This window comes from Hetaerina americana, unplaced genomic scaffold, assembly GCF_022747635.1.
Source record: "Hetaerina americana unplaced genomic scaffold, ioHetAmer1.1.p SCAF_2, whole genome shotgun sequence".
NCBI classification, from domain to species: domain Eukaryota; kingdom Metazoa; phylum Arthropoda; class Insecta; order Odonata; family Calopterygidae; genus Hetaerina; species Hetaerina americana.
The window spans coordinates 59,256,283-59,284,008 of NW_027286763.1; the positions used below are offsets into that span (position 1 = coordinate 59,256,283).

The 27,726-nt window shown below is 36.9% G+C and overlaps 2 protein-coding genes across 2 annotated transcripts; both read right to left on the reverse strand.

Annotated features, from left to right (window-relative positions):
- Positions 1 to 538: 538 nt before the first annotated feature.
- On the reverse strand, positions 539 to 10,563 carry LOC139687966 (uncharacterized). The gene is made up of 6 exons (XM_071585341.1): positions 10,334 to 10,563; positions 9,032 to 9,135; positions 4,378 to 4,493; positions 2,749 to 2,900; positions 2,484 to 2,634; positions 539 to 891 (listed from the first exon to the last, which is right to left on the reverse strand). Exons 1-6 carry the CDS (start codon positions 10,362 to 10,364, stop codon positions 765 to 767), a joined length of 681 nt encoding a protein of 226 aa, XP_071441442.1. The 5' UTR covers positions 10,365 to 10,563; the 3' UTR covers positions 539 to 764.
- A 4,114-nt stretch (positions 10,564 to 14,677) lies between these two features.
- Positions 14,678 to 27,020, reverse strand: LOC139687858 (uncharacterized). The gene is made up of 6 exons (XM_071585192.1): positions 26,881 to 27,020; positions 20,471 to 20,565; positions 19,034 to 19,149; positions 15,722 to 15,873; positions 15,460 to 15,607; positions 14,678 to 14,913 (listed from the first exon to the last, which is right to left on the reverse strand). The coding sequence occupies exons 1-6, from the start codon at positions 26,909 to 26,911 to the stop codon at positions 14,739 to 14,741; spliced, it is 717 nt and encodes a 238-aa protein (XP_071441293.1). The 5' UTR covers positions 26,912 to 27,020; the 3' UTR covers positions 14,678 to 14,738.
- Between the last annotated feature and the right edge of the window lie 706 nt (positions 27,021 to 27,726).

Below are 27,726 nucleotides of genomic sequence, written 5' to 3' on the forward strand. Positions count from 1 at the left end.
TCGTGAGCATTAAAGACTTTTTTAAATCCGAGTATTTTGGAGAGGACTAATACGAAGAGATGAATTCCATATATTTTAATGAGGTGTGGTTTGAGATTAGCACGTAAAGCAACAGAATTAACACCCATACTAAAAAGAAAGACTCGTACTTTTCCCCAGATTTTATTATACGGTACAACGCATTTCACCGTATAATAAAATCTGGGGAAAAGTACGAGTCTTTCTTTTTAGTATGGATATTAAATACTTCCACGAAGTGAAGCCTGAAACGATACAATATATTCGCAAATAACAGAATTAAGATGAATACGATGGGTTTCAGAGAAACTATCGGTCATATCACTACCAAAAAAAAGTATTTACGATAGAAAAAGAGTTGTGTTTAATAGGTAAAAAAATGAAGATATGCACAATATGTCTTAGGTAATTTCTTTCATTATAAACTGTTTGGTTTAAATCTTAGTAACAACCTTAGACATTTTCCTGAAATTTGTGAAGCATTGTAAGCTGATAAGTATTTTAAATAAAAATTATAACCTAATTGAAGAAAACTTTATTTTTCAAAGTATCCACAACATTGTATTATTCAGAAAAATATTTGTAAAACCCTTATTAATACCAAACAAAATATGAGGAAAATCATTAGTCAACCAGTGGTTGATTACAAAGATATAAGTGCATATTACTTTACAGTAAGAAATTCTTAGATAGGTCTGCTAAATTTTCCAAATATCAGTGTTTTTTATGCACATTTCTTCCATTCTTCATAAATATTGAGAACACGGCTCCATATTTCTTAATTTCGTCATTAAGATGGATACAGAATCTTGGACATCTATTGAACATGATTTAACACTTTTCTCGGCGCATTCCAGGAAGTCCAGCATTTTCCTGTAGCAATGTGGTAATGAAAAGGTACAATTATTTGTCAAATTGGAAAGGTTTTCAAAAGATTTCTATGAATAAATAACTTTCCCCCACTTTGCTAAAAACTTAAAATTAGTATTCATCAAATAAAGATTTTATTTGTTCTTTTAAAGAATTAAGCCACTAGTGGTAGAAGAAGCCATTCTACAACCATGGTAGAAGACACTTGATGAATACTTGCTGTTATGGTAGCATAAGAAAATATTTGAAAAAAGTGCACCTCTTTTTGCCGGTATACCATCATTTTCCCGAACGGATTTTCCCGAATAGCATTTTCCCGAATTGTCCCCTTCCCGAATGCCCTTTTTAGGAATGCAATTTCCGGAATGCCATTTCCCCATTGCAATTGCCCGAATAATTTTTTCCCCGAATGAGTACAAAATCTTATTTAAATCTTATAAAATCTTATTTAAATCAAAATTTTATCCATGAAGAAGCAATTGTGCCTGCCTTCGCTGACATTGTAGGTCTTGTGCTCACCACTTATCCCAGCTGTATATTGGTTCAATATATGTGGGGGATACCGAGGTGGTATTTGTATCGTTATCCCTCTTCGCTTTCGACGATACATTATATACATTTTCTCAAAATACTTTAAAACTGGTTGAAGGCTCTGTGGACCTGACCGCTTCAGAAGCCTATAAACTTTAGTCACATCATCCACTGGTACGTAAGCCAAAGATAAGATAAAATGAACGTAATTTTTCACAGTGCGATCCTCAGGTCTACTCAGTAGTTCTAAATTTCGCCTGGTAGCAAGCACTAAGACCCTTCCTACGACATTATTTTTGTTATCATCAAATTTTGAATCGTAGATTAGAAATTTTTCGTCCGCAAGGGTTCTCTTGTAAATGTCAGGCAGGTCGTCGAGGTCTAATAAATTTTTTGGGTTCGGAGGCAAGTTTCTTCTCCTCTTTCTGCGCATACTCTGCTTCAAATTTTCTCTCTCAGGGAGTTAGCTTAAGACTCTCGATGTTACTTGGGCTAATTCGGTCCTTAAAATTTGCGCGGGAGGTTGCTCTGGATGGCCCTCCGTTTAGCGCTTTACTTTTCGGTTCAGGATTTCTGCAGCGCATTCTTCTCTGTTAGGCGGATGGGTGTGCTTGCTTTTATCTTGACCTTTAAATACGTTCGGCTCTTCAACTTCTCCCACAGTTGATGTGATAGCACGCGCTTTGCATTCTCGCACTCGTAACCTATTACAATCCCAATATGACTTTCCGAGCCTGGTATCAACCTTCGATTTTAAATAAAGATATCCATCTATAATGCACTTAGTTTTACCGATAATTTTTTTTCCATGACTAAAATTTTTGCCACGAAGGTTACAGTCTTAGAAAACTGGTAAGTAAATAAATAAACAGTCGCCCAAGTAACCGAGAGCGATCTCATTTTTTGTTTTTTGAAAAATCATTTTTTTAACTCATTCGGGAAAACTATTATTCGGGAAAGTTGTATTCGAGAAATTGCGTTCCGGAATTTGTCATTCTGGAAGGGGACTTTCGGGAAAAATGGTATTCGGGCAAATGATAGGTAACCCTTTTGGCCATACTTACTGACAAATGTTATCTTTTGTATACGCTTCAATTTCTGGATCTGCAGTGTCACAGTAGGCAACACTCTCTAATTCATTCACCATTCCCAAACGATCTTTGCATTCCCGCCCACTCTTCTTAATGCAGTTTTTATTATCTTCATCGTCATATACTGAAATGTGCAATAGAGTAAATGAGAGAAGATGCAAATATATTAATAAAAACAATTGTGCATAACAGTAGACTTAGTCTCTTTCATGACCATTTTAATCAAATAACTTGCTACCAGTTATCATTTTGCCGTCATTATCACAAATCGTTGTAACCGTTGTTTCGAATAACTTTTCCACAAACGGAACCATGTGGGCTGACTTATTAGAGAGTAACTGCAAGGTCAAGGCGGACTCCCTAAAGCACTCCGTGATATTATCTTGCTTTCTGCGATAAAATAGGTACAATATTAGTTTTTAATACTTGACATAGATGAAAATAAAATTTATGATAGGCGTTTGGGTATTAATAACAATTATAATAATAATACTAATATTGTCATTATACGTTGCCAAGTTTTAATTTCCAATTGATACATAAACCCTTTCTTTGCTACTCTATAAGGGCTCTTGAAGTCCTTCAACATTAAAAACTGCTCTTTCTTAGATTCAATTATTCATCAGATCTTTATTAACTGTTTTATACTATGAGCGTTACAAATTGCCATTTTACTGTCTCTCTACTTCAATTATAATCTTGCTTCTAAACCTCAAAAAACGCCACACTGGCTGTAAATATATACTTTAGTCTCATTATTGTCTTAATCGAGTATCTCACACGTACTCTGTACCTCGTCCTAAAATTACGAGCAATTAAATATGGATTCCAGAGATAAGCTCTTTCACATATTATTTTTTCCCATTCTATCCTTAATAATTCCAAATCTTTACGTATAATCCACATCAAATCCTTGATTGGATCATTTATTTATGTCGTCAAATTCATTTTCAAGGAGCATGATTAAAATATATTTCTGCTCAAATATGTTTGAAAAATTATTTGTTGTGCATTTTGCATATTAGGAGCAATTTGTCACCATTCAATTTATCACTGGAGCAGAGCTACAATAGGTATGCTAATCCAGGAAATATCCAAGCCAACTAAAAAAGCAGAAGCTGAACTTTCATAAACTAATGAGTCAAGGACTTAGATATCTTATTTTACTTTCTCCGTAAAACATGCCCCTCTCTCACTCCCCTTCCCTTCCGTGTCTCTTTCATTATTCCCGGAAATAGATAATTCAAATATTTTTAAAAATTTTTAGGCGACATTAAAGGAGATATCAGAGGGGATTCGTCATGTATGTTTTCCCTTAATATTTTCCTCATCTCCGCATAAGCAGAAGTTTGTGAGCATGGACGCATGAGTGTGTGAATGAGTGAGAATGCAACAAACTGAATGTGTAACAAACGTATGTGTAACAAATTTAACAAACAAATGTAACAAACTGATACGTGTGTGGATGAATCGAGCAACGCTTTAGGAACAATATTCTTCGGCCCCAGAAATCCTGTTACAATCAAGTTAACTGTTAATCTGTTCTCAGTTTGGGAAATGATAACAGCTGCCTATATTATTTCTAAATGAACTGATTTTCAGGGGGAAATACAATTTACTTAGTTAGGATCCTTTGATGCATTTATAGACTGCGACTTCAAAAATCATTGCATGCCATGATCACAAAATACTACAACCTATATCAAAACTTAATTGTATTGGGGGATTTCATTAGGAATTTTTTTTATAATTTAAGACAATAAGAACTACAGTTTAAGTCGCACTTTTTTATAAAAGAAAAACGTTTTCTGAGAAATAATTGCGCGAAACACAGCTTACCATTTTTTTACAAAGAACATTTTCTCACCTGCAGAAATGCATGCACTCGACGCAATTAATCTTGTTATACAACCGCTGCGTCTCATTCAATTCTAAGGCTTCAAAGTTATTGGAAATACACTCTTTGAATGCAAGTCTTTGGACCTGAAATTTAAAAGTATTATTTATGTTAACTATTAAAACAATGTGATAATTATAGTTATGAATTGGGAACATATCTAAATTATCTTTATTGAAAATCTTCTTCTCCCATTCATTATCTCAATCAATGATGCCCCTGATTATGCATATTAAAATCCCTCTCTTTCATGTGTCCAACAACAAGCTACCTGAGAAAATATTCCCATCACTTGAAAAACCTCCAGTCTACGCAATGCAAAGCATAGCAATGCGTCAAAAATACACCATATCTCCCAAATACTAGAACATAAACCTTCTTTTCGCAATTGTTTAGGGATTATTGATATCAGAAAGTTCAACAGAATTGAAATGTCTCTTGTAAAGATATCGTGCATCTATCGAAAGAGGCACGACATGTATATGTAATAAACTTTCAGATGTTTTAAAGCGTACTTGTGCTTTCGACTTATTCCTTGAAATAATATTCTATGCAAAAAAGGTGATGTTATTCCACTGTAGTATAGAAAATCCCATTTAGGTGTAAATGAATGTATGTAGCTAGTCAATATGTATTAATATTCTTATTCAGAGGCATCATTAATTTAGGATTTGTGAAGTTAACCTTGACTTAAATTTATGGGTGGGTTTTGACATTCTCTGGCACTCATTAGCAAAGGCCCCGACGACGTTTGACTGCACCAATCAATTGAATACAGTGCTATTAAACATTTTAATTGTTGAATTCGGAATGAATTTTCAATTCGATAAAGTAATATCGATAAATTCCATGCAAAATTTTGTGGGTCAATCGGGCGATATATCAGATAGCATACATAAAAACGGGATTTTATAGGGGTGATAAGGTTAAGAAGATCACTGTACTATCAAACCGGCATTGTTTGTTTCAATTTCAATGTAATATCAAAACCAAAGTTCATCGGCCCAAAATGATCATTCTAACTATATATTTACTTCCTTGAGAAGTTACGTAATATGTGACACTATTAAGATCCTTGTAAAATGAGATGCAATAGATTCAGATCCTACGCTCGCTTAACATGCGACAAAGAACCGGGCCTCTCACGGTCTGCAAAGTGTGAGTATCGCATCACAGATTTAACTAAACCTCCACGTAACATCATGTTTAAGCCACCCCATCAACTACATTCACGTAAAACCACACTCTGTGAAGTATGGTGGCGGGGTTTCTCTGTGAAAATCTGACAAGATCTGTCGAAGCAAGGAACTAACAATCATTGCTTATGCATGATGTAGATTGACATGAGTGTATGAGCATAAGTTTATTCATGCATTTCACATTTTTATATTTATGTCCCAACGTCGTGAATTTAGACCTGCAGTTGTAAGGGACTTGCTCCAAGCCGCAAACGATGACCCAAATTTTCTAAAAACGGTCCTAACTTAAGAGGAGTCATGAGTGTACGGCTTTGACCCTGAAACAAAAGCCTAGTCTTCCAAAAAGTGGGATGATAAGATACGACTCAATGCGACGTGATAGCTGATGAACATTCCGAATAAGAATTCGCTGTTTTTTTATGAAAATCATAAGGGACGATGAGATAAGTGACTGAGATCCAAAGGGAACATTCCGAAGGACTCACTGTGCTAGGAAGGCTATTTTTATTAAAATAATGCAATGCTGGATATTTGCCGGACAGACCTCGTATTAAATATGTTATTAGATAAGAGAAAATATTATAATTTTCCTTTGCTTATGTTGCACAAAGGTTGTACTATATTTTTTAAAAATCATGATTTGTTTTTTACCATTATATTATTTAATTTATGTACTTTCAATAGCTGAAGATTTTAAATGGCCCCATCTGGTTAAGAAAGATTGGAAGTTTCGCACTGCTTAAAATATTGCACGCATCTCATTATTTTGGTCCTCTCGAAAAAAGGTTGATATCAACCGATTCTTTCACTCTATACGAATGGATTTGAAAGTTTTGGGCTGAGGATGATCTAAACAAATCTATATATATAAAGGAGAGTGTTTGTTTGTATGTATGTACTTTGTTTACTTTTTTGCTGTCATAGAAACAGCATTTTTCCAACTATGCCAGCAGGATACTTTTGCAAGAACACTATTGTATTCAGAATTGCCGAGATATTATACGTGGAATACATCAAGGAAAGTCTTTTGTAGAAGAAAAATGGGCAACTTTGATCCTGAGAATAATATTTATTCATGTGACGCATTGGGCCGAGTCTACACAGTCCATCCTAACAACGCCGAATGTTATTTTTTAAGAATGCTTCTACATACCATTAGAGGACCTCGCTCATTTGCAGAATTAAGAACGGTAAACGGAGAAAGATGTGAGACATTCAGAGAAGCTTGCCAGAATTTAGGGTTGCTAGAAGGAGATCAACACTGGGATGACTCATTGCGAGAGGCCAGTTTGATTTCTCTTCCAGGACAAATCCGAATTTTGTTTGCCATCATAATAACCTCCTGTAATCCATCTAACCCAAAAACATTATGGGAAATATATAAAGAATCAATGAGTGAGGATATACTGGCTAAAGTTCGAAGTGAAAATCCTACATTGGATATTACGTTTAACTCCGACATTTTTAATAAAACTTTGATTATTTTGGAGGAAAAGTGTATCACCATGGTTAACAAGACTTTAGTGGAACTCGGTCTTTTTGCACCTGTACAAGATCAACAGGGTGTATTTTATCCAGATTATATACGTGAAACTAGCTACAATGTCTTAGACTCAGAAGCATACATCGCGGATAAAAAGCCACTTCTTAATGAAGATCAGAAATTCGCGTACGAAACAATAATGGATCAAGTAGATAAACAAGAAGGAGGTATCATTTTTCTTGATGCTGCTGGTGGCACGGGAAAAACATTTTTAATTAATTTAGTTCTCGCTGAAATCAGGGTTCATGGAGAAATTGCTCTAGCCGTTGCATCTTCAGGTATTGCAGCGACATTAATGGAAGGAGGAAGAACAGCCCACTCTGCCCTTAAGTTGCCACTTAATATTTCCCGACAAGAAAATCCCACATGTCATATAAATAAAACAAGCGGCCAGGCACAAGTTCTTATAGAATGTAAATTGATAGTATGGGATGAGTGTACGATGGCTCATAAAAAATCTCTTGAGGCCCTCAACGCAACACTTCAAGATCTTAGAGGAAACTGCAGTTTAACGGGAGGAGCTCTGGTACTCCTGTGTGGAGACTTCCGTCAAACTCTGCCTGTCATTCCAAAATCGACTCCAGCCGATGAAATTTATGCCTGTTTAAAACATTCTGTTCTATGGAATCATGTCCAAGAAATTAGCCTTAAACAAAACATGCGAGTCCTCTTAAGAGATGGGAATGCTCAAAATTTTGCAAATAAACTTTTGGAGATTGGAGAAGATAGATTAGTTATTGAAGCATCTGGTATGATAAAATTGTCATCAGATTTATGTGTATCGGTGAAAACTGTCCGCGATATGATACAAGCAGTCTATCCCAACGTTAATCAAAATTATAAAAATTTAGAATGGTTGCGAGAAAGAGCCATTCTTGCTCCTAAGAACGATGATGTTAATGAAATTAACAAGGAGATACTAGCCATGCTGCCAGGAGACGTGATTGAATATAAATCGGTTGATACCGTAGTGGATGCTGACGAAGCCGTCAATTATCCAACGGAATTCCTAAATTCACTTGATCCAGCTGGATTGCCACAACATCGCCTTGTACTTAAAGTAGGATCTCCAATCATTTTATTGCGAAATTTAGATCCACCAAAACTCTGCAACGGGACACGATTGTGTGTGACAAAATTAATGAAAAATATAATCCAGGCAGTCATTTTAACTGGAAAAGGAAAAGGTGAAATAATTTTTATTCTACGGATACCTCTAATCCCAACCGATCTTCCCTTCAACTTTAAAAGATTACAGTTTCCAGTCCGGGTAGCTTTTTCAATTACCATTAATAAATCACAGGGACAGTCTTTAAAGTTTTGTGGTGTTGATCTAAGATCGCCATGTTTTAGCCACGGGCAACTTTATGTTGCTTGCTCCAGAGTAGGTTCGCCTAAAAATTTATATGTTCTTACTCCTGGATATGAAACAAAAAATGTAGTTTATAAACAGGTGTTAAATAAAAAAGATTCTTAAATTTGTATAAAGTAGTGTATTATTGTACTTTATAATTTGTTGTTTTTATTTATGTAGTATATTTCTATTACTATTTCTCCCTAACCCGTGCAAAGCCGGGTATTCAGCTAGTACTTTATAATTTATGCATTCATCTACCCTCTAGGAAGGAAGCGGATAAGACTGGAGCGCTCATATAGATGGACAATACTTGCTCGCATTACCGTACTGCGATGCAACCACTTTCCGGGCGATTGCGAACATGGTTCCCGCGAAGAAACAGCTTGATCCTCTGATAACACTCAACTTGTGCATGGTACTTGCCAGAGACTCTTTCTTCACAACTCTTTCCTTATACATGCAATCATGATAAAATAAGGGCATTTTTTGTTTCAATTTTTAAAAGAGCATTTAAGAAATACTCACTCGACTCTTACGCTGGCATTCGAAATACTCTTTCCATATCTCGTAATCCGGCGATGATTCAAATGAATCAGATAGTACAAGCGTTGAACATGTTATGAAAACACCTGAAAAAGGCAGAGCATGGATAATTAGTAATATTTGTTCTTGACATAATTTCTCTCTTTTCTCATTTCCGGCGCGCAATATTGCTTCTCGAACTGTTTTTCGGTGTCAACCACACAAGAGTTGAGTTATTTCCTTTCCTCATTGCTAAGAGATTGAATTTACTGAAATTCTTTCATTATAAATGCAATGAAAAAAGAAATGGATTCAAAACCAGAGTGAAATTTTAATGTCGAGAATTAGCGAAATTATGGTCGCAAACTGAAATAAATGTAACTGAAAAAGTGTTAGGTAAATACGTTGTGACCAATGAACTAACTTGCCTCAAGTGACAGAAGGAAAAGAACTTATTTATAGACGAAAAACAAAGTAAGCCTAAGCATTAAAGGTTGTTGGTATATGAACATAAAAGATGCTAAGGAATGAACTCCAGGGCAAAACTAAGTAATTTAAATAGGGTCAGGCTGAAAAATACATTGTAGAGAACAAATTAATGAAAATTAGGGAAAGATTTGAATGTTAACTTTCCGATATAGTTACGAGGAATTTGAATAAACGTAATTCACCAGAATAATACCAGAAACGATGAACTGGAATCGCGGAAAGTATGAATGTATGTTATGACCATATTTGGAATCAATTTTATCTCTACTCGTCGACCATATTATTTATGTTTTAAATTTAACCGATAATATATTTTTGCATCCAATTTTAGAATACTTAAATTAGCACATGTTCAAACACTTTAAGGTCATTGAATGCCTGTGGTGATTTCCTGTTGAGACAAATTAAATATTATTCTTAAATACTAGCAAAGCATACGATGTCATTTTCTATAGTCAACGGTATTCACTAGTTTTATCATTTATCATATGGAAAATTTCTTAGAGAAATGATTAAAAACACAACAACCAAGAATCTCATCACCGTTAAAGTAAAATATTGGGCAACTTAGTGTTGATGAATTCTAGTCTACTCCAAAGCAAATGCAATATCGGTACCATATTATTCTTATTTCATGCAAAAACGTACGCCGCAAAAATCCATAGCTACCAAATAAAGTAGTTACTGATCTATCATCAAAATAACGAGGTAGAAGAAAATGAGCAGAAGAGTCCCATCTCTTCATATTAATATATATAACAACAGAATCAGACATTTTTAGAGATATTTGGGGGAAGAGCAACAAATATTACTTACCAAAAGTTATCAATAGGCTCAACGACGACATCTCCCTTGGTGGCTGGTGATATTAGTTAAGAACTTAGGCCGTTTTCCGATGAGATGAACGGTTAAAATGCTTTCAATTCAAAATGGTGAGAAAATACTAAACGCTCTTCTCTGGACTTGAAACTCAATCTAGTAATCTCTGACGATGTGGAAATTATTGCCGACATCACCGTCGAGAGGTCGTGATCTGAAGACATCAAGAAGAATAAATGAAAACGCAATACCCTCTCAGTGCACAAGTAGTGCACTTCAACATTTCTTATCCTCGCCTATAAAGAGGAAACCTAACACCCCACTCCACTAAAACTCTTTTACAAATCGCATACACATCCCCCTATTCATACCGTCCAACATCCTTACTATTTTCCTATCCCTACCTCGATTATAATGAATTCCCCTTTCCCCTCCTTCTCCCCTCTCTCACCCACTCCTCTTCTACCTCATGAATGGTAATTAAATTGATTGTGACTTGATTAATTTTTACCTGATTATGACGCTTGAGCGTTAAAACTAGTTGTAAGTGAATAAAGCACAGCTGGAACGATACATTGCCTTCTTCGTGTAATAAACATGAATTTCCACAAAGTTGAGCCGGGAACAATTGAATATTTAACTTCAAGGATGCCTGCTGTCTCCCGGACGCAATTCAACTCATGTGGAAGTTGTCTGGGGAAAACATTAATAAGCATTAGTTGATAGGTATTAACTTATAGGTTTATAGAATATAAAATATTAAATGAAGGCATTGAATTGAATTGAATTATATCGGTCATCATAAGCACACCATAACCTTTTAATAGATATTGATTAATTGATTGATTTGAATTGATAAATTCAGGTTATGGTGTGTGACCTATCTAATAACACAGGTTATGTAGAGGCACACATGTAAAATTCAAAATTTAGGATTACTAAGAATAAAAAAATCATACGCAGTCTTCTGTATGAGTAATTAATTGAATTCATGGACACTCAATGCTTTTGTGCTTGAAAATACTTCAGTGCAAGATACTCACAGTTTACTAATTATCATAATTTTCTTCGACTTTCTATATTTAGCGAGGTTTATAAAAGCAGTTTGAAAGTGTGAAATTAGAGTAAATGCCCACAAAATCACTTTATGATTTTTACGGGAAAGAAAACAACATTAAAATAGCGGGTAATAAACTACAACACCTAGTAATATTTACCTATCTTGGAAGTTTTTTGGTCCAAAACGTTTGCACAAGTGTGGTCTTAAAAAAGGAGGATTGTATTGCATGAAGAAGCCTTCGCAAATAGGAGGAAATGAGGAAACAGAGACTTTGAGTATTACGAAAAAATTAGTGCAGACTTTTAATGGGCCGCAATTTCATACGGCGCGGAAACATTCTTGCTGATTCAAAATGGCTTGTGTTGGAGATTTTCTGGATGTGGGTGTGTGGGAGATTGGGAAATTTGAAATGGATAGAAAGGAAAACAAAGGAAGAAGGTTTGGGGAGAGGAGAGAATATTGTTGGGAGAAATCCAAAGGAGGCAGGAAGGGAAACAAAAGGCAGGGCAGAGCAGCTTGATTGGCAATGGATTGCTGTAACTTTGATAGAGGGAAGAATGTTAATCACGCGAGGAATAGAAAGAAAAGTTTAAAAGTAGGTTGACGGAATTGATAGAGGAATGAAGTATGCAGAAATGAAAGATGGTTTATTGCAATGTCAGTTGTTTTTTTGAAGAGGCGAAGAATTATATTGCTGTTCAGTCTCTTGTCTACTAATATCCTAAAACAGTAGAATTACGACCTCGTAACTCCTTTATCCAATAACGCCTATGATGCCACATCTCCGCAAACACCTTCTTGATTCACTTCGAATAAAACTAATCAATTTTCCCACCCTGCCTGATTTAACGGCTATCCTGTGCTCTCCCTCTCAATCTTCCCCATCATAATTTCGTCCCATATTTCTCAACAGCGTTTCAATGCCCACCCAACAACCCTACGGCAGTCAATTCTATCGCTGAGGTCTCTTTAATGACCCAAACAATCTAAGAGGTGGGCGTTCAGGACAATTCAAACCGATTCATTCTTCTCTATTATTGAGAGTACATGGTCAACATGGCTGGAGAGTTAATGGTAAATGAGTTAAAAAGTATTTGGATTCGTGTATGCACAAATTAGAGAACTATGCACACATTAGTTATACATGCATCTGCCTGCCTTAAGTAGCGTAGCGAACATTACGCACTAACATATATTACGAGTAATTACTAATTCTCAAAAGCATTCGAAATGTTAATAAGCAGTGTTAATAGCGACCAATACTCTTAATCGCGTCGACGGTTTCACCCTCTTTGCATATTCGAACGATATTGGAGACATATGGCAGCATAGGGCACTAATTAAAACTTCAGCGGTAAACAATTGAGCACAGTGCGAATGACTTCATGTGAAAAGTGACAGTCCATTAATTGATAAATAAATAATACGGAAATGCGACACATGCAATCATGCGTTCGTAACATAGCGGCGATGCTGACTTAGGAAATTTAATTCGAGTAGTAGATGCAATCGTCAAATGATGTTGGGATAAGGTGAATTTCACTGTAAGGGCCATGGCCTTTCAAGTCTTTGCGTCTAATCATAAATATCTTTTAAATATGATTTCATTGAATTGTGAACGGACTTGAATTATTTTTCTTCCGGCGTCGTACAAACTGGGATAACATTAATATCAACGTGACATTCGCGGGAAACATCCTCAATATAGCTGTTGAGAACCTGCACAGCACCTAGGTTGGCGAAAAAGAACGACTTAATGTAACTTGAAGGGATTAAATTCAGGGGAATAAATGACGGCGATTCGATTGTCGGATATCTCCTCTTGCAATCAAACGACTATTTGCTGTAACTGAAGCAGAACGCTTCATATATACGTAACAATTTGAGAAAATAATGAATTATTTGGCTTTGCTGAAAATCACTTTCAGATTTATGGAAACGGGACTGATTTTTCCTGAGATTCAGATCATTTTATTTAGTATAAACGAGACATTTAGAGTTATCTTGTGTATCAGCATACGATTACTTATCTACACAAACAAAAGATTTACTGGCAAATATTTCACTGCCTCTAAATTAAAAAATTTACTTACCAACTATCGTCCATATCTTCAACGACATCATTCTTGGGGCAGAGAGGATTATTCATGTGTTGATTATTTCTTTTGATAATTGTGCGAGTTATCTAACGGTTGAGTTCCATCCGGGTTGGAACTGTGAATAAGGGTTAACAGGTCTTCTCCATATACGACGTGAATACTACCGTACTGGCTTCCCACCCAGAGGGCTCGGGTTCAAATCCCGGCGGGGTTGAATATTTTTCAGAGGTATCTCGATCCCTACTCGAGGTGCTTTTTGGAGGGCACTTTGAGTGAGTACACCGTGCGTTGGATGGGACGTTAAGCTGCGGTCCTTGGCCCTTTCGTAAAGAGTAGGCTAATGCCGACGCCGGGTTTCTCTCCATCCTTAATCCTTTCCTGTCCATCCCTAATGGCGCAAATGACCTCAGCTGTCGGTCACCTCCCTTAAATACTACTACTACTACGACGTGAATATTTTCGCCTTCACAGACAAGGAGGTCTTGATCTCACGAACTTTGGAGGAGTTCTCAAAAAAATATTGTAATCCTTGCTTCGTCTTAGATGACATTTATCGAAGGAGGAATGATATACCTTGGTACGTTTATTCATCCCTCGTGCTCGCTAATCAAAAAATTTGTCTATAAAAATGATGCAAGAAAAAGCCTGACCGTAAAATAAGTACGTATTTCGGTATTCAATGCTCACTGAACGTGAAGACGAAAAATCAATTCGTACGGTGCTTATTTTCCAAGAAGATATTTGACCAATCAGAATGGTAGTAGTTATTAGGGGAGACGATAGATAGCAGAAAGGATATTTGCGTAATCTGTTAGGAGTTGCATGTTTCAGGGAGTGGGGGGAGTGTGGAGTGAAAGCCAGCGTCGGCATTCTACTCTTAACGAAAAGCTCCGAGTGGGCCACCATTTGACGTCTCATCCGACGCACCTTATTTATGTGGTCTCCCCATTACACCTACGTAAAAGTAAGGTTTGAGATACCTCTGAAAAACCTCCTCACGAACAAGAAAAAATTGCTCTAACGTGTACGTTGGGCGGGCTTTCTGTGTTGCAAAGCGTGCCATAGTTGATTAAGAATATCAGATTACAAATTCTATTTTATGAGATCTTAGGTGAAGAAATTGTTTCGTTATTGATAATATATAATTTTAGAAAATAAAACCTGTAAAGCCATAACATTTTATTATATGACGGAAGATATTACACAAAATTAGGTAACATTGCTGCGGCATTACAGTGTTTCTTTACTGACCATAATTTATGGTTATAGCAATCATTTGATGCTTCTCCTCTTTGTCAGAGTCAGCACAGAGTTCTTCTATTCTTGAATTGGATGTTAGAACGTGTACAAAATTTTGAACAGCATTCGAGCATGATTTGACACTCTTCTCAATACATTCGATGGACTCAGTTATTTTTCTTTTATAATGAAATAATTGAAAGAGAAATGGCATTAGTAAAAGGATTCAGCATTCATATAATTTTCTAAGAATAAATTACATTATCCACCGAAAGAAGTATTTAAACCGTATTACCCGGTTTAAGGAGAGTGCCGCTTAAAATATTATGTTATCTTATCATATCTTATAACTTAAATGGAACTCATTTTTTAATCCAATGCTGTTAATATTTCAAATGAATTTAAACGTGATAAAAAAGGGATATTCATATATATATATATACCTGTATAAACTAAGAAATATGAAGAAAATCCTTCAATTGTTTCCGGCTCAACTTTGTGGAAATCCATTTTAATTAAATGAAGAATACAATGTATCTTCCCACTGTCTTTTATTCACGTACAACCAGTTTCAACGCTCAAGCGTCATCATCAGGTACTAAAGACAGTGGAAAGATACATTGTATTCTTCATTTAAATAAGAAAATCCTTAAAAAGGTCGATATTTAATAATATTTAAAAACATATTTATGAAAACTCGAAGTCGACTGATTTTTCATACTTACTGGCAAGTACATTGCAATGTGTTAGGATCATTTTCTGTTATTTCATAGTCACAGAATGCGACACTCTCTAGTTCGTCGATGTAGTCTAGGTCAACCTTGCATTCTTTCCAACTATCTCGATAACATTCCTTATCTTCTTCTTTGGTCACTGCAAAAAGAAATAGTTGTATTGGACAAGTATACACGGCGATAAAAGAATATGAAGGGAATATTCTCCAAGGTAATTAGGGATTTTTAACACCTTAAGGAAATAGATTGTTACCATTCAGAAATACATCTTCGTTTTCGCAAATGGACGTGATTATTCTCTCTATTAACTGTCCAAGAAACGGTACCATTTGCTTGGACTTATTAGAGACATCCTTCAGGGTTGCCGTGCCATTCCTAATGCAATCCAAGAGCGCTTGCTCTTTTCTGTTGGAATAAAAACACACAATTATTAGCGAGATAGTGGGTTTGATAGGCGTGTGTATACAGCTCACCATATACTAAGTCAAATTGAGTGGTAGTATTATGTGGGGGCGACCGATAGCTGAGGTAATTTGCGCCATTAGGGAAGGGCAGGAATGGATGAAGGCTGGAGAGAAACCCGGCGTCGGCATTAGGCTGCTCTTTACGAAAGGCGCCAAGAGGTCCGCAGCTTAACGTCCCATCCGACGGACGACGTACTCACTCAAAGTGCCTTCCACAAAGCAACTCAAGAAGGGATCGAGATACCACTGAAAATATTCAACACCGACGGGATTAGAACCCGGGCCTCCTGGGTGGGAAGCTAAGTCCAATTGGCCGTGCGAAATTGGCGCATACGGGTATGGAGCCATTTTCTTTTCATTTGTTACGGTTAACCAGAAAGATCTGGCACCCTAAAAATAAAAGAACCTTAGTTAAAGATGAGGGCGCCCGGAGACGTCCTCGGGGATTGAATCCGGGCCCTCTGGTCAGTAACCCACCGCTTAACTACTAGACCACCACGTTCTATTTTATTGAAACATACCAAGGAAAAATTAGAAAGATAAAATTTAAATGCGGTAGAAATAGTTCATATTTACAACAGGAATAAACATTCTAAATGTCAGCATCGGTGTCCATTGGGTACTGGCTAAACGCTGATTTTAAGTGCTCTAGAAAAATACTACACCCACCCTTTTCCTTTGCGCATTAACTATTTCCTACTTTACACTCTTCAAATTCTTGTGCCTGAAAAGAAACATCTGTTAACACCAACAAAACATCTTAGTTTAGATTTTTTATGACAGAAAACATGTTTCACCTGTATTTTTGTAATAGAAATTGGTGTTGAGATGTATCGGATAATTGTTTCAGAAAGACAATTTCGAACGTGAAGCTTACGATTTTGCGTTCATATTTACGTTATCCATCCTCTAACTATTATATCATAAAGCTAACTACTATTCGAATGAGAATGTTGCTGAAGTACAGTGTGGATAATAAATGAAAACCTAAAATTTCCCCTTGATATTACTCAGCGGGAGAAGTGTGAGGCGAAGGATGGATAAGAAAATTGTCGGGATAAGAAATATCCCTCAGGTACTGAGTAGGTGTGGAACGATGCTGCTGAATGCGTGTACTCGCGACCCCCGACCCCTCTGCACAATGAAAACCTGGCGATGCATGAGTGAACGCAAAAGAACGTCATTATCAAATTTTGATCAGTAATTGGGAATTATACATATGTTTGAACACTCTCCTTCACGATAAACGCCTAAGACTCAGTTTTTCAAACATCTACTATATAACGACTCAAATATTATTCTCATAATTTCGCGAGAGCCATTCTCTATACCATTCTAATAATTTTCTTCCAAATCAAACTTAATATTTTGAATTTAATGCCATCATTTTACGTATAATCTGAGGTCTCTTAAAAGTGATAACTAGATTTTGGGAATTGATGTAGTTCCTCATACCGAATATGTTGTGCATATTGCGTCACAAAATATGTAGATACATAAGCATATTTCGAGTTGGCTTGAATTAACTGGGCATTACTAGACATGTTGCTTGCTAAAAAATTGCAGGTATGTTATTGATGAGCATTTGAAAGTAATAATGGTATCGGTTCTAGCAACAGTAAACCGGTATTAACACAACTCTTCCTTAGCATGATCCATTGCGGCAAGCCCCATTGTTCCGATATTTTCACAATTTATAATTAAAAGTGATGGAATGAATGATATTTGTGTTTATTTTATTAACTTCACCACGCATTTTTTGGAAAATATTCAGACATCTCTTGCCAATGCATTATATATTATTCAATGTCAATTTTTCGTCTCAGAAGCAATAGTGAATTAAAAGACTAATTTAAGGCCAATATTTCGATATTTTAGGTGACTAATGAAGTCTAAAAGCATATCTCTACTCCAATATTATCAAAACCTAATTCCGTGTATCTACTAAATAGTCTTTCTACACATACCAGTAATAGATGTAACTTATTCTCTTTATTAGCAATACTCTAGCGGGCAAGTGTAGGTTTTTTATGGGCCTTGGTTTATGTCATCTAAGTCATAACATGCATATGATGCAAAATATCCTTAATCTCTCATTCATCATGTAATATTTTTACGTTACTTAGACTTGCATTATTTCTGTATCCTTAATTTAATCAAGAATGCCAATTATTTTTCTTACATTTACTTTGCTCTCTTAGCATTCTTCCCTCTATTAACGCCTTCGCATTCCATTGCCCTTCAATATCTCCTATTTCCACTCTTCCTGCTTTCATTGAATATCTTCCAACGGATGTCTCTGTGCCACTACCATTTCCAGAACTTCATCTTTTATTCCTTATCTGTACATTTTCTTTTCCCCATTCTTCTCCACGCCCACATATCGAAAGTCTCCAATCCACGCTTGAGTATCCTCTTACCTAAAGAACCAAGTTTCCGAGTCATTCAAAACTACGTTCCATATCAAGCATTATAATAACTATTAGTTTAAAATAGATTATTTTGCTCATATAATGTACAAATTTGAGTTTTCATTGAAGAATGTTTGCAAATTTACCATTGATACAATTGCATCTAATATTCAATTGCAAATACAAATGCATTAATGACAGTGTGGCAAGGAAATTTCAAATATCATTTCATTGTTATTTTTCAAATAGGTAATGCAGGAATTTTACTGGTGCAGTTTTGCTTGTAAAACAGATCACTCGTTCTCATTATGTTAATATATCTGTTTGGTAGTTTAACCAGGGTATAATATACATGGTAATGAAAATATCTTCAATGGTAGAACCTATAATGGCGGGTAGATGTGCATACTAATTGTATTGGTACTTTTGGCAAAGGTGCCTCCATTTGTACCTAATTTAATACTAATCGGTATTACAGGACCAAAGAGATTTACAGAATCAGTTGTTTATGTCCATTCCGAGGTCTGACCGCAAATTAAACACGCGCCGAGTATTTGTAAACTTGTTTCGGAATTAAGCAGAATACAGAGAAAAACTGCCAATTAAAAATGGTTGTGAACTCACAGAAAGTGTTACGATGTATAATGCTCGTATAATGGCTTGGGCTTTGTGGTACGGAGCCATTCTCACCTGCAGAAATGTTTGCATTTAATGCATTCGGTGTGGTTGTACATCCGACGAGTTTCATTCATCTCTGCCTCGGTAAACTCCTTGGTGATGCAGCTCACTATGGCGTCTCCTTTTTCCTGAAAATTTCTTCCAACTTGTAGTCAGTGCTAGTGAAATTAAGAAGTAATTATCCTATCTCTAGGGTGGTAATTTATTATCGTCCACCAGAAAAATTTCATTTTAGTCATCCCGAAGTTAAAAATTACTGTTGCGAAATCTCCTGCAGTTTATCGGAAAGTCCATTATTTTCATTGCCATAAACTTATTATCCCTCTAAATGTAGGTCGAAGAGATTGATTCTCTGTCTATCCCCACTTAAGGAGTCCAACGAGACCAATATCGTTATTTAAAATTGATTCGCCATTTCTATTTGTTTATTTCTATTCTAATCGAATTCATTTTATACGTGCGTAAATCGACAATATATTTTGAGTAGGTTCCGTGTGGGCAAGGAGCCTGGAAACTCCCCTTCATGGAATATTAATCCTGGGTCTGTTAATTTACAATGCTTTAATTCCTTTTTAATTGCTATTTCATTCTTCCAACTCGGACATAAGATATTGAACATGCCCATATAGGAAAGACTAATTAAATAATCTAAATAAACCACAAAAGTCGTTGCATTCCTTCATGTTAACGAAAACGACGGTCTAACACCAAGTGGTCAGAAATTATCCAGCTTAATCTCTCAAACTAAGAGCACATGGTAGTACTTAAATTTAAACTGAATTTACCAGGGAAAAATATGTTTAATTTTGAAGACTTGACCATAACTTCCCGTTTTCCAACTCCCTTTCTCTCTTAGTATCAGGGCCGCTGTTCCTTGCTACTCCATAGCTCAACTTCCTATGACTGCCAAAGACTTTTATCATCCGCGACTCATTTCTGTCCTCATTTATCATTAAACAACTAAAATAAATTCCGATGTGAGATACTTTTATGTAATTTCAAAATAAAAAATATTATCTCCCGTATATGACCATAACCTCAAATATACCAGATACGAGTATATTCGGTTTTAACATTACATTTTAATCAACTCCTGAAATATTCAGCAAATCAAATTCATTAAAAATATTTTCTTGATGTAATATCTCGATTAATATACCCAGTATATTTAAAATATAGCTATAGATTAAGCAGTAAAATTAAACATATGCATCGATTGCTAACTAATTGTATATAATGCATGTATCGACAAGTGTATTACACTAATTTTCATATTAAGGCTCGGAGGCCAACAGCAAAAACAAAACCTAATTGAATTCCCACATATATTTTTGACGATCATAGTATGAGATCAATGATAACTATTCAGATTTCCCAGCGTAGAGATATTTTTATATTAAATGATCTATTTATTTTGTCAATATTTATTAAAATTAAATTTCTACTTACTTTAAGGCCTCTCTGACATTCTGCAATTACACTATCAGGTACTGAGGCTGGCGAAGCATTACAGATAAATGATGTGGAACAGATAATGCAAGCAGCTGTAAAGACAAGCATAACAGTCATGTCAGTGACGTATAACTGTAAATCCCTCCTTAGTAAAATACCTTCCCCTCATCTGTATTTCACCCAATATCTCGCCTTTTCTCCATAAGTTTCCTCTGTTGGCAGAAATCATATGACATATAGTATGCCCGTGCTTTATATTAATTCAATATTTTATATTTATATAATTTTCTATATGTAACGCGGGTATCAACCCGAGCACGTGACATTCACGCTATAGGGTACAGGAGACCAATTCAATTCTCTGTGATACCCATCGTTTCCCAGGAAGATATGGCGCCCGAAAAATCAAGCAGCTTTTGTGAAGATTTAGGTGATCAAAAGGTTAAGCCAGAATCGAATCCAGGCATTCCGGTCAATAGCACAGCGACAGTGGACCACCGCGACCTGTTTGTAACATCGCGAATAAGAAAAAAATTTCAGACTTTGAAAAAATGTAGAATGGATTCACAACTTACGTATAATGGGAACCTGATATCTGGGAAAACTGAGCAATGATGGAAACTGGATAAATAAACAATATTCAATGACGATTACTAATTATAACGGATATTCCAGTTAAAGTATGTTTTGGCTAGGCACAACGACTAACAACTACTGCATTTCAAAGTTTCACTCAATACGATTTAAGGTAACGCCCTATCTTACAATAATCCTTCTTTATTTCCGTATATTTCCTGCCTCATTTTATTCCGTTCGTCGCGCCCATTTCCGGCCCACTCTACTTCACCTGCCTCTGATTCTCCCTTCTACCAAAGTCTGCAATATAAATTACACATTAAAACCCAACGCATGCACTTTTCTTGCCTTACTTGCATTTTCGTACCAACAGCCCTCTATCCATCCCTATCATTACGACCCAGCCACCTTCATCATAGTACCATTAGTAGCTGACGGAATGGCAAGGAGGAGAAAGGATAATGGCTTGAGGAAGGGGAAACGGTTAAGCGTTGAGGAATACGTAAAGGGTAATTGGTTTTTGAGAGATGAGTAGAGGAAGATGCAAAATAATATAAGCAGAAGAAGTTTAATCCGAGAGGTTCGTAGGATTTCAATAACCAGATACAAACTAATAAGCAAATAAGTCCAGTCAAGTAAGGACTAGTGTTCGGGAAGAGCTCGTGTTTGAGTCCTTACTTGGATTGGTGTGGTTGGTTTCGTAAAATTTCTCCACAAATTTTTTATATTTATTTGAGGATGAAACAAGTAGGTTAATGCAGCCAGGTACTCTTGAAATCGAGCCTGACCGTGAGATACACTGCGACATTTTAATGTCGTATTTGAAAAATGTACGTAACTTTGTAACAACCGATCTCTCAACTACAAACTTGAGGCGGCAGAAATCTATCTCAAAATAGTAGTAACAGGAAAACCTATCCATAGTGCATAAATAAATAGGCGCGCTTATTTCCTTTGTCATATTGAGAGAAAAGGGTTTTTCGCGTCCTACAAAGAAGGATGCGAGAGACAAGTATTTAAGAAAATGTGTCAGAGATAAGAACCCCCCGCAGTGGATGAGACTTGAAGAGCAACAAGCAATGAAGCTTTTAAGGAATCCACGATTGGGACGCGAAATGTTACCAATAATTGAGGAATTTCACTATAAAAATAAGCACATATAAAAAAGTCGCCTGTCTGTGTTAATAGCGAAAACATCTGATGACTGTTTGGCAAAAACACAACAGATTTATATTATTATTATATATTAATAAAATATTCCGAGAAATAACACCTAAAAATACAATATTTTGTCGACAGCCTGATCAAATTTAATTAAATATAATAATATAACATCGAAATGGAACGCTCCTCGGTGACGCAATAATATATAAAAACACAGATGTAAATTTTCAAAACAGAAACACACTCACGTATGTAGTTTTGACGTTTCAACGGCACGATTCTGATGACGACGGTCGTACCACCGAAATGTCAAAACTGGCGGGAGTAATAATAATTGCTCCTGGTGGGGTCACACATACCAGATAGGTCGAAGGTTAGGAGCCAGACGAAAGGTAATCCACGCAGCGTCGTTTCCTCAGTGAGGCGGCTGCAATGGCGTCTGACCCCAGCGGGGCGGCCAGTAAGTAATGGTGTCACATTAAAAACACTATTGAGGAAGGCAACGGGAGCCCACCTGAATTATCATTCCCAAAATTTAAATGATGGACAATACAGAGATTTTGAGTCGTGGCAACTACGGGGCTCGGCCCAATCGGTCGTGTGTCGTGCCCGGCAGCGGGGGAGGCAAGGCTTCCGCGGTCGTCATCCCACGAAACCCTTGCAAGGAAAAACCAGCAGCAGCAGGACAGAAGACGCAAGAGAAGAAGACCAAAATAGTTAGAATAGGAACGTGGAATGTTAGGACAATGATGAGGACTGGGAAGCTGGAGAATATAAAGCGAGAGATAGAAAGGGGAAAAATAGATATTTTAGGTCTATGCGAGGTGAGATGGAAGCATAGCGGGGATTACTGGAGTGATAATTACAGAATAATATACATCGGCGGGGACGAGAGCCAACGAGGGGTTGCCATAGTATTAAATAAAGAGGTAGGAAGAAGCGCAGTCAACATAGAGCAGGTAACGGATAGAATACTACTAGTAGAGAAAAAAGCAGAACCGACGAACTTGGTTATTATTCAGGTATACATGCCACCAAGCAACCACAAGGAAGAACAGGTCGATAGGATATACGACCAGTTAGAGGATATAATCCCATGTGTTCCTACAGGGAAACATTTGATAGTTATAGGGGATTGGAATGCAACGGTAGGTGAAGGAAGAGATGGTGATGAGGTCGGGGACTACGGTTTAGGCACAAGGAATGACCGCGGGGAGAAAGCAGTTGAGTTGTGCAGGAGACAGGGGTTAGTCATCACCAACACTTGGCTTAGACACCACAAAAGACGCAGGTATACATGGAAAATGCCAGGCGGCTCCGGAAGATATCAGCTAGATTATATCCTGGTTAGACACAGGTTTAGGAACAGTGTGATAAATTCGCACAGCTTCCCGGGAGCGGATGCGGACTCTGACCACAATTTGGTTGTTGTGAAATGTAGCGTCCGTTTCAAAAAGATGAGGCATAGGCGGCGGGTTAGAAAATGGAATGTAGAAACATTAAATGGATTAAAAAGGTAGGAGTACCAACTGGCTGTAGAGGAAATGGAGGATGGTGAAGAGCTGAGTACTATTGGAGAAAAATGGGAATGTATCAAGAAAGGGATATTGAAAGCCGCAAAAGACACTATAGGAACCGTTAACGGAAAAAGGACAAGGAAACCGTGGATCTCGGATGAGATGATTGCAAATATGGACGAGAGAAGAAAATGGAAGAATGTAAACACAGAGTTAGGCAAAATGAATTCCAAAGAGTTAAGTAATAAATTTAGACGGACATCAAAAAAAGCAAAAGAAGCATGGTGGGAGGCGCAGTGTGAGTATATGGAAAGTTTGCAGAGGAAGGGTGAAATCGGTGCGCTGTACAACAAGATTAAATCTTTATCGGGAAGTAAGAAAGGAAGATCTATGCTAACAGTTAGAGATAAGGCGGGTAAGATAATAGTTGACATAGGAATGATCCAAGAGAGATGGAAGGAGTATGTAGAAGAACTGTATAGTAAAGAGCTTAGACCAACAAAGTTACATATTGAAAAAGAATATGACGTAGAGGAAGACAGCTTTGGTCCAGGCATACCAGACAATGAGATAGAAAGGGCATTAAGGGAGATGAAACTAAATAAGGCCGTGGGGGTGGATAACATTCCCGCGGAACTATTGAAATGTTTAGGAAAATGTGGGAGGAAGAGGCTAAATGGGCTGATTCGTAGTATTTATGAGGAAGGTAACTAGCCGGCAGACTTTGTGAGATCAGTTTTAGTTCCTATTCCGAAAAAGGTAAAGGCTACATCTTGTGAGGACCGCAGGACGATAAGTTTGATATCCTACGCAGCCAAAGCTGTTCTCTGGATCATAAACAAAAGGATAGAGAGTAGGGCAAATGATTACTTAGGGGATGATCAGTTTGGGTTTAGGAAGGGGAGAGGTATGCGTGATGCCATTGCAGTAATGACATTATTAATCGAGAGGAATATAGAACACAACCAGGAGGTATTTGCCTGTTTCGTAGATTTCGAAAAAGCGTTTGATAGAGTGAATTTGGAAAAACTAATGAGTATTCTGCAGAAAATAGGAATAGATTGGAGGGAAAGGAGGCTAATCCGCAACCTGTACATGTCTCAGACTGCTCAGGTGCGGGTGGGAAACGGGGAGTCCGGATGGACAGTGTTAGGAAGGGGTGTAAGGCAGGGTTGCCCATTATCACCGTTGCTTTTCAACCTGTATGCAGAGGAAATGATCAAAGAGGCATGGGAAGAACTGGAGGTAGGAATGAAAGTGGGCGGGGAATTCGTAAAATCAGTTAGGTTTGCTGATGACCAAGCTTTAGTTTGTCAGTCAGCCAAGGGGCTGCAAGCATTGCTGAGTGAATTGGAAATTCAGTGCGACAGGTATGGGATGAGAATCAATATTAACAAAAAAAAGGTTATGCGATTTTCTAAAAAGAAAAAGGCCAAGCTTAACATTAAAATAGGAGGGCAAAAACTAGAGCAGGTAGAACAGTTTACGTATCTCGGTAGTGTTTTGGACCAACACGGTCAAAGTAGTAGGGACGTAAGGAGAAGAATTGCGCTAGGCAAAGAGGCTTTCACAAGGATGAGGGAGTTGATGACGGGGACTTTGAGTAAGGATGTTAAGAAAAGACTCGTAAAAACTTTGATATGGAGCGTAGCTATGTACGGTGCGGAAACGTGGTCATTGAAGCAGGAGGATAGACGTAGTTTGGAGGCTTTTGAAATGTGGGTGTGGAGAAGAATGGAGAAGGTGAAATGGACAGAGAAGAAAACAAACGAGGAAGTACTTGGTATGGTGGGCGAAGAGAGGGGTTTGTTGGGAGCAATCCTATGGAGGCAGGAAAAGTGGATGAAAAGTGGATGACCGGCAATGGGATGTTGAAGACTGTGATAGAGGGCAGAATGTTGGGCAAAAGAGGAAAGGTAAGGAACAGGATAGGGATGTTGGACGGGATGAAGGGAGGAAGAAAGTACTCAGAGATGAAGAGGGACCTGATATAGAGTAGGATGATGGATTTTGTGTTTGGTTAGGAGTAATAAAATATCTTTTTGGTAGTTAGTTGTGTCCATCCAAAAACCTACCTTAATCGGTAGATTACCTTATAATATGTATAGAATCGCCGTAGTCCGGGGGGTAGAGCATAGGACTACTGAACGGAGGGCACGGTCAGTAGATGATTGACCGGTCAGATATGATTTTTCTGGTTCCAGATATTTCTCGGAAACCATAACCGGCCCAGGGAAATGAACTGGCCTCCCTTCGCTGATGTGTGAATTTCGCGCGCTGTCGGGCTTAGTACTGGGTGTATATATTTATATATACACCCAGTTTATATATATTTATATATATAGTAAATATGTATATATATATATATATATATATATATATATATATATATATACACACACACACATACGGAATGTAAATATTCAAATTAAAATGAATATGAGGACAAGCTAACAAAAAATTAGAATTTATTATATAAGTATTTGAGTAATATGACGAGGAAGTTTATAGAGTAATTTTATCTTTCATTGGTCAGGTGTTATTTGCAGTATACTGCTAGTATATAGAACCCCATTGAAGTTCAATTGATCGCCAATTATATTACGTGGAGCGTATAGAAACTAGATTTGTGAAACTTTACCATAAACTGCGTAGCAAATCAAAATTATCAGATGAACTAGACTGGAAATCACGATCGAAGCGACAGTTAAATGACAGATTAAATCTTTTGTCATAATTGGAAGGAGGTCTCTTTAGTGATGATGTTGGAAATATATTATTATTACGGTGGAAGAGATCATTTGCATAAACTTAAAGTTTTTAAGTGTAAGATGGCCTTATTATGCCATTTTTCGCACGAGCCAGGATCAGACTAACATTGGCCGACTGCGCTCAGGGCGTAAAGCATTTGGTCAGAGTTATTTCCCAGCTACTATGTTATTGTTATCCAAGTTTTTAATTTAATTGTGCCACTAAGTTTCTGAAACTCAACGTTAGAGGTTAAGCCAGAAAGCACCGAAAATCATGAAAAATAACAGCAAGGGAATTAAGTTGAAACATGATCACCTATGATTCATCCGCTAATATACCTCCCAAAATAAAGGAGCATACGTGTGAATTACTTCACCAAAAATTAAAAACAATACGTACCCAAAATTAACGATAGATTCAATGACGTCATCCTTGCCAATGGTCCTACGCTCGGTAGCGTATATACTGATTTCACCAGTATTTCGTTCAGGCGAACGGCACAAATACTTTCAGATCGGAACCGTCAAAGCGAATGAAACCTCAATTCTCAAGACTTAAGAGTTCCTTTGAATTCCAATCTGTTGGGAATATCGCCATTTGGTATGGGATGCACCATCAATAAGGTCGTGACCTTAAAATCTGAAGAGCTGGATTGCGTAAACACATCCTCATCTGACCTCTAAATATTCCGCAGTAAAAGAATAAAATTGCAAGAATTTCAAAACCTTGAACATAGCCAATCAAACTTAGTAGATTAGTAGGACTAGTTCATTTAACATAAGCCTTTCAATATAGTAATAAGAATGGATTATTTAACGTGATTATTTTTGCGCCACAAAAAAATACGCTACTGGCACACAAAGGGAAATATACCGTGTAAAGTAGTCAAAATATTATGTCATTCAACGTAAGGTCGGATTAAATAGGATAATATGGGCATTTGACTTTTGCATAATTTCAGAAGCGGCTGGTGGTTACTTTTCATAGTATATTCAATGTTCACCTCAATTCATGTGTGATGGATTTTGCTGGGCATGTCATACTAAGTCCGAACTCTTAGGATGATGATCATTTATACGTAATTTTCCTTTCAATGCCCTGAATGGACTCATTGTTTTGGATGGCATTGACCAGAGTAGTTGTGTTCCTTCATTGTCCTACAGCCAAACACTCGGCATATCTGGCAGTTGCACAAACCTGCCGTTGGAGAATGGCTTGATTTCGCCCAAAACATTTGTCAATGAC

Excerpts from the sequence above, each read along its gene's own strand:
- LOC139687966 (XM_071585341.1), bottom strand. The coding sequence starts at position 10,364 with ATGTCGTCGTTGAGCCTATTGATAACTTTTG. Across the intron at positions 4,494-9,031 it reads AATGCCAGCGTAAGAGTCGA|GTCCAAAGACTTGCATTCAA; the intron begins GTGAGTATTTCT and ends TTTAAATTTCAG. Across the intron at positions 892-2,483 it reads ACAAAAGATAACATTTGTCA|GAAAATGCTGGACTTCCTGG; the intron begins GTAAGTATGGCC and ends ACATTGCTACAG.
- LOC139687858 (XM_071585192.1), bottom strand. The coding sequence starts at position 26,911 with ATGACGTCATTGAATCTATCGTTAATTTTGG. Across the intron at positions 20,566-26,880 it reads GAATCTATCGTTAATTTTGG|CTGCTTGCATTATCTGTTCC; the intron begins GTACGTATTGTT and ends TTGTCTTTACAG. Across the intron at positions 14,914-15,459 it reads ACATTGCAATGTACTTGCCA|AAAAATAACTGAGTCCATCG; the intron begins GTAAGTATGAAA and ends TCATTATAAAAG.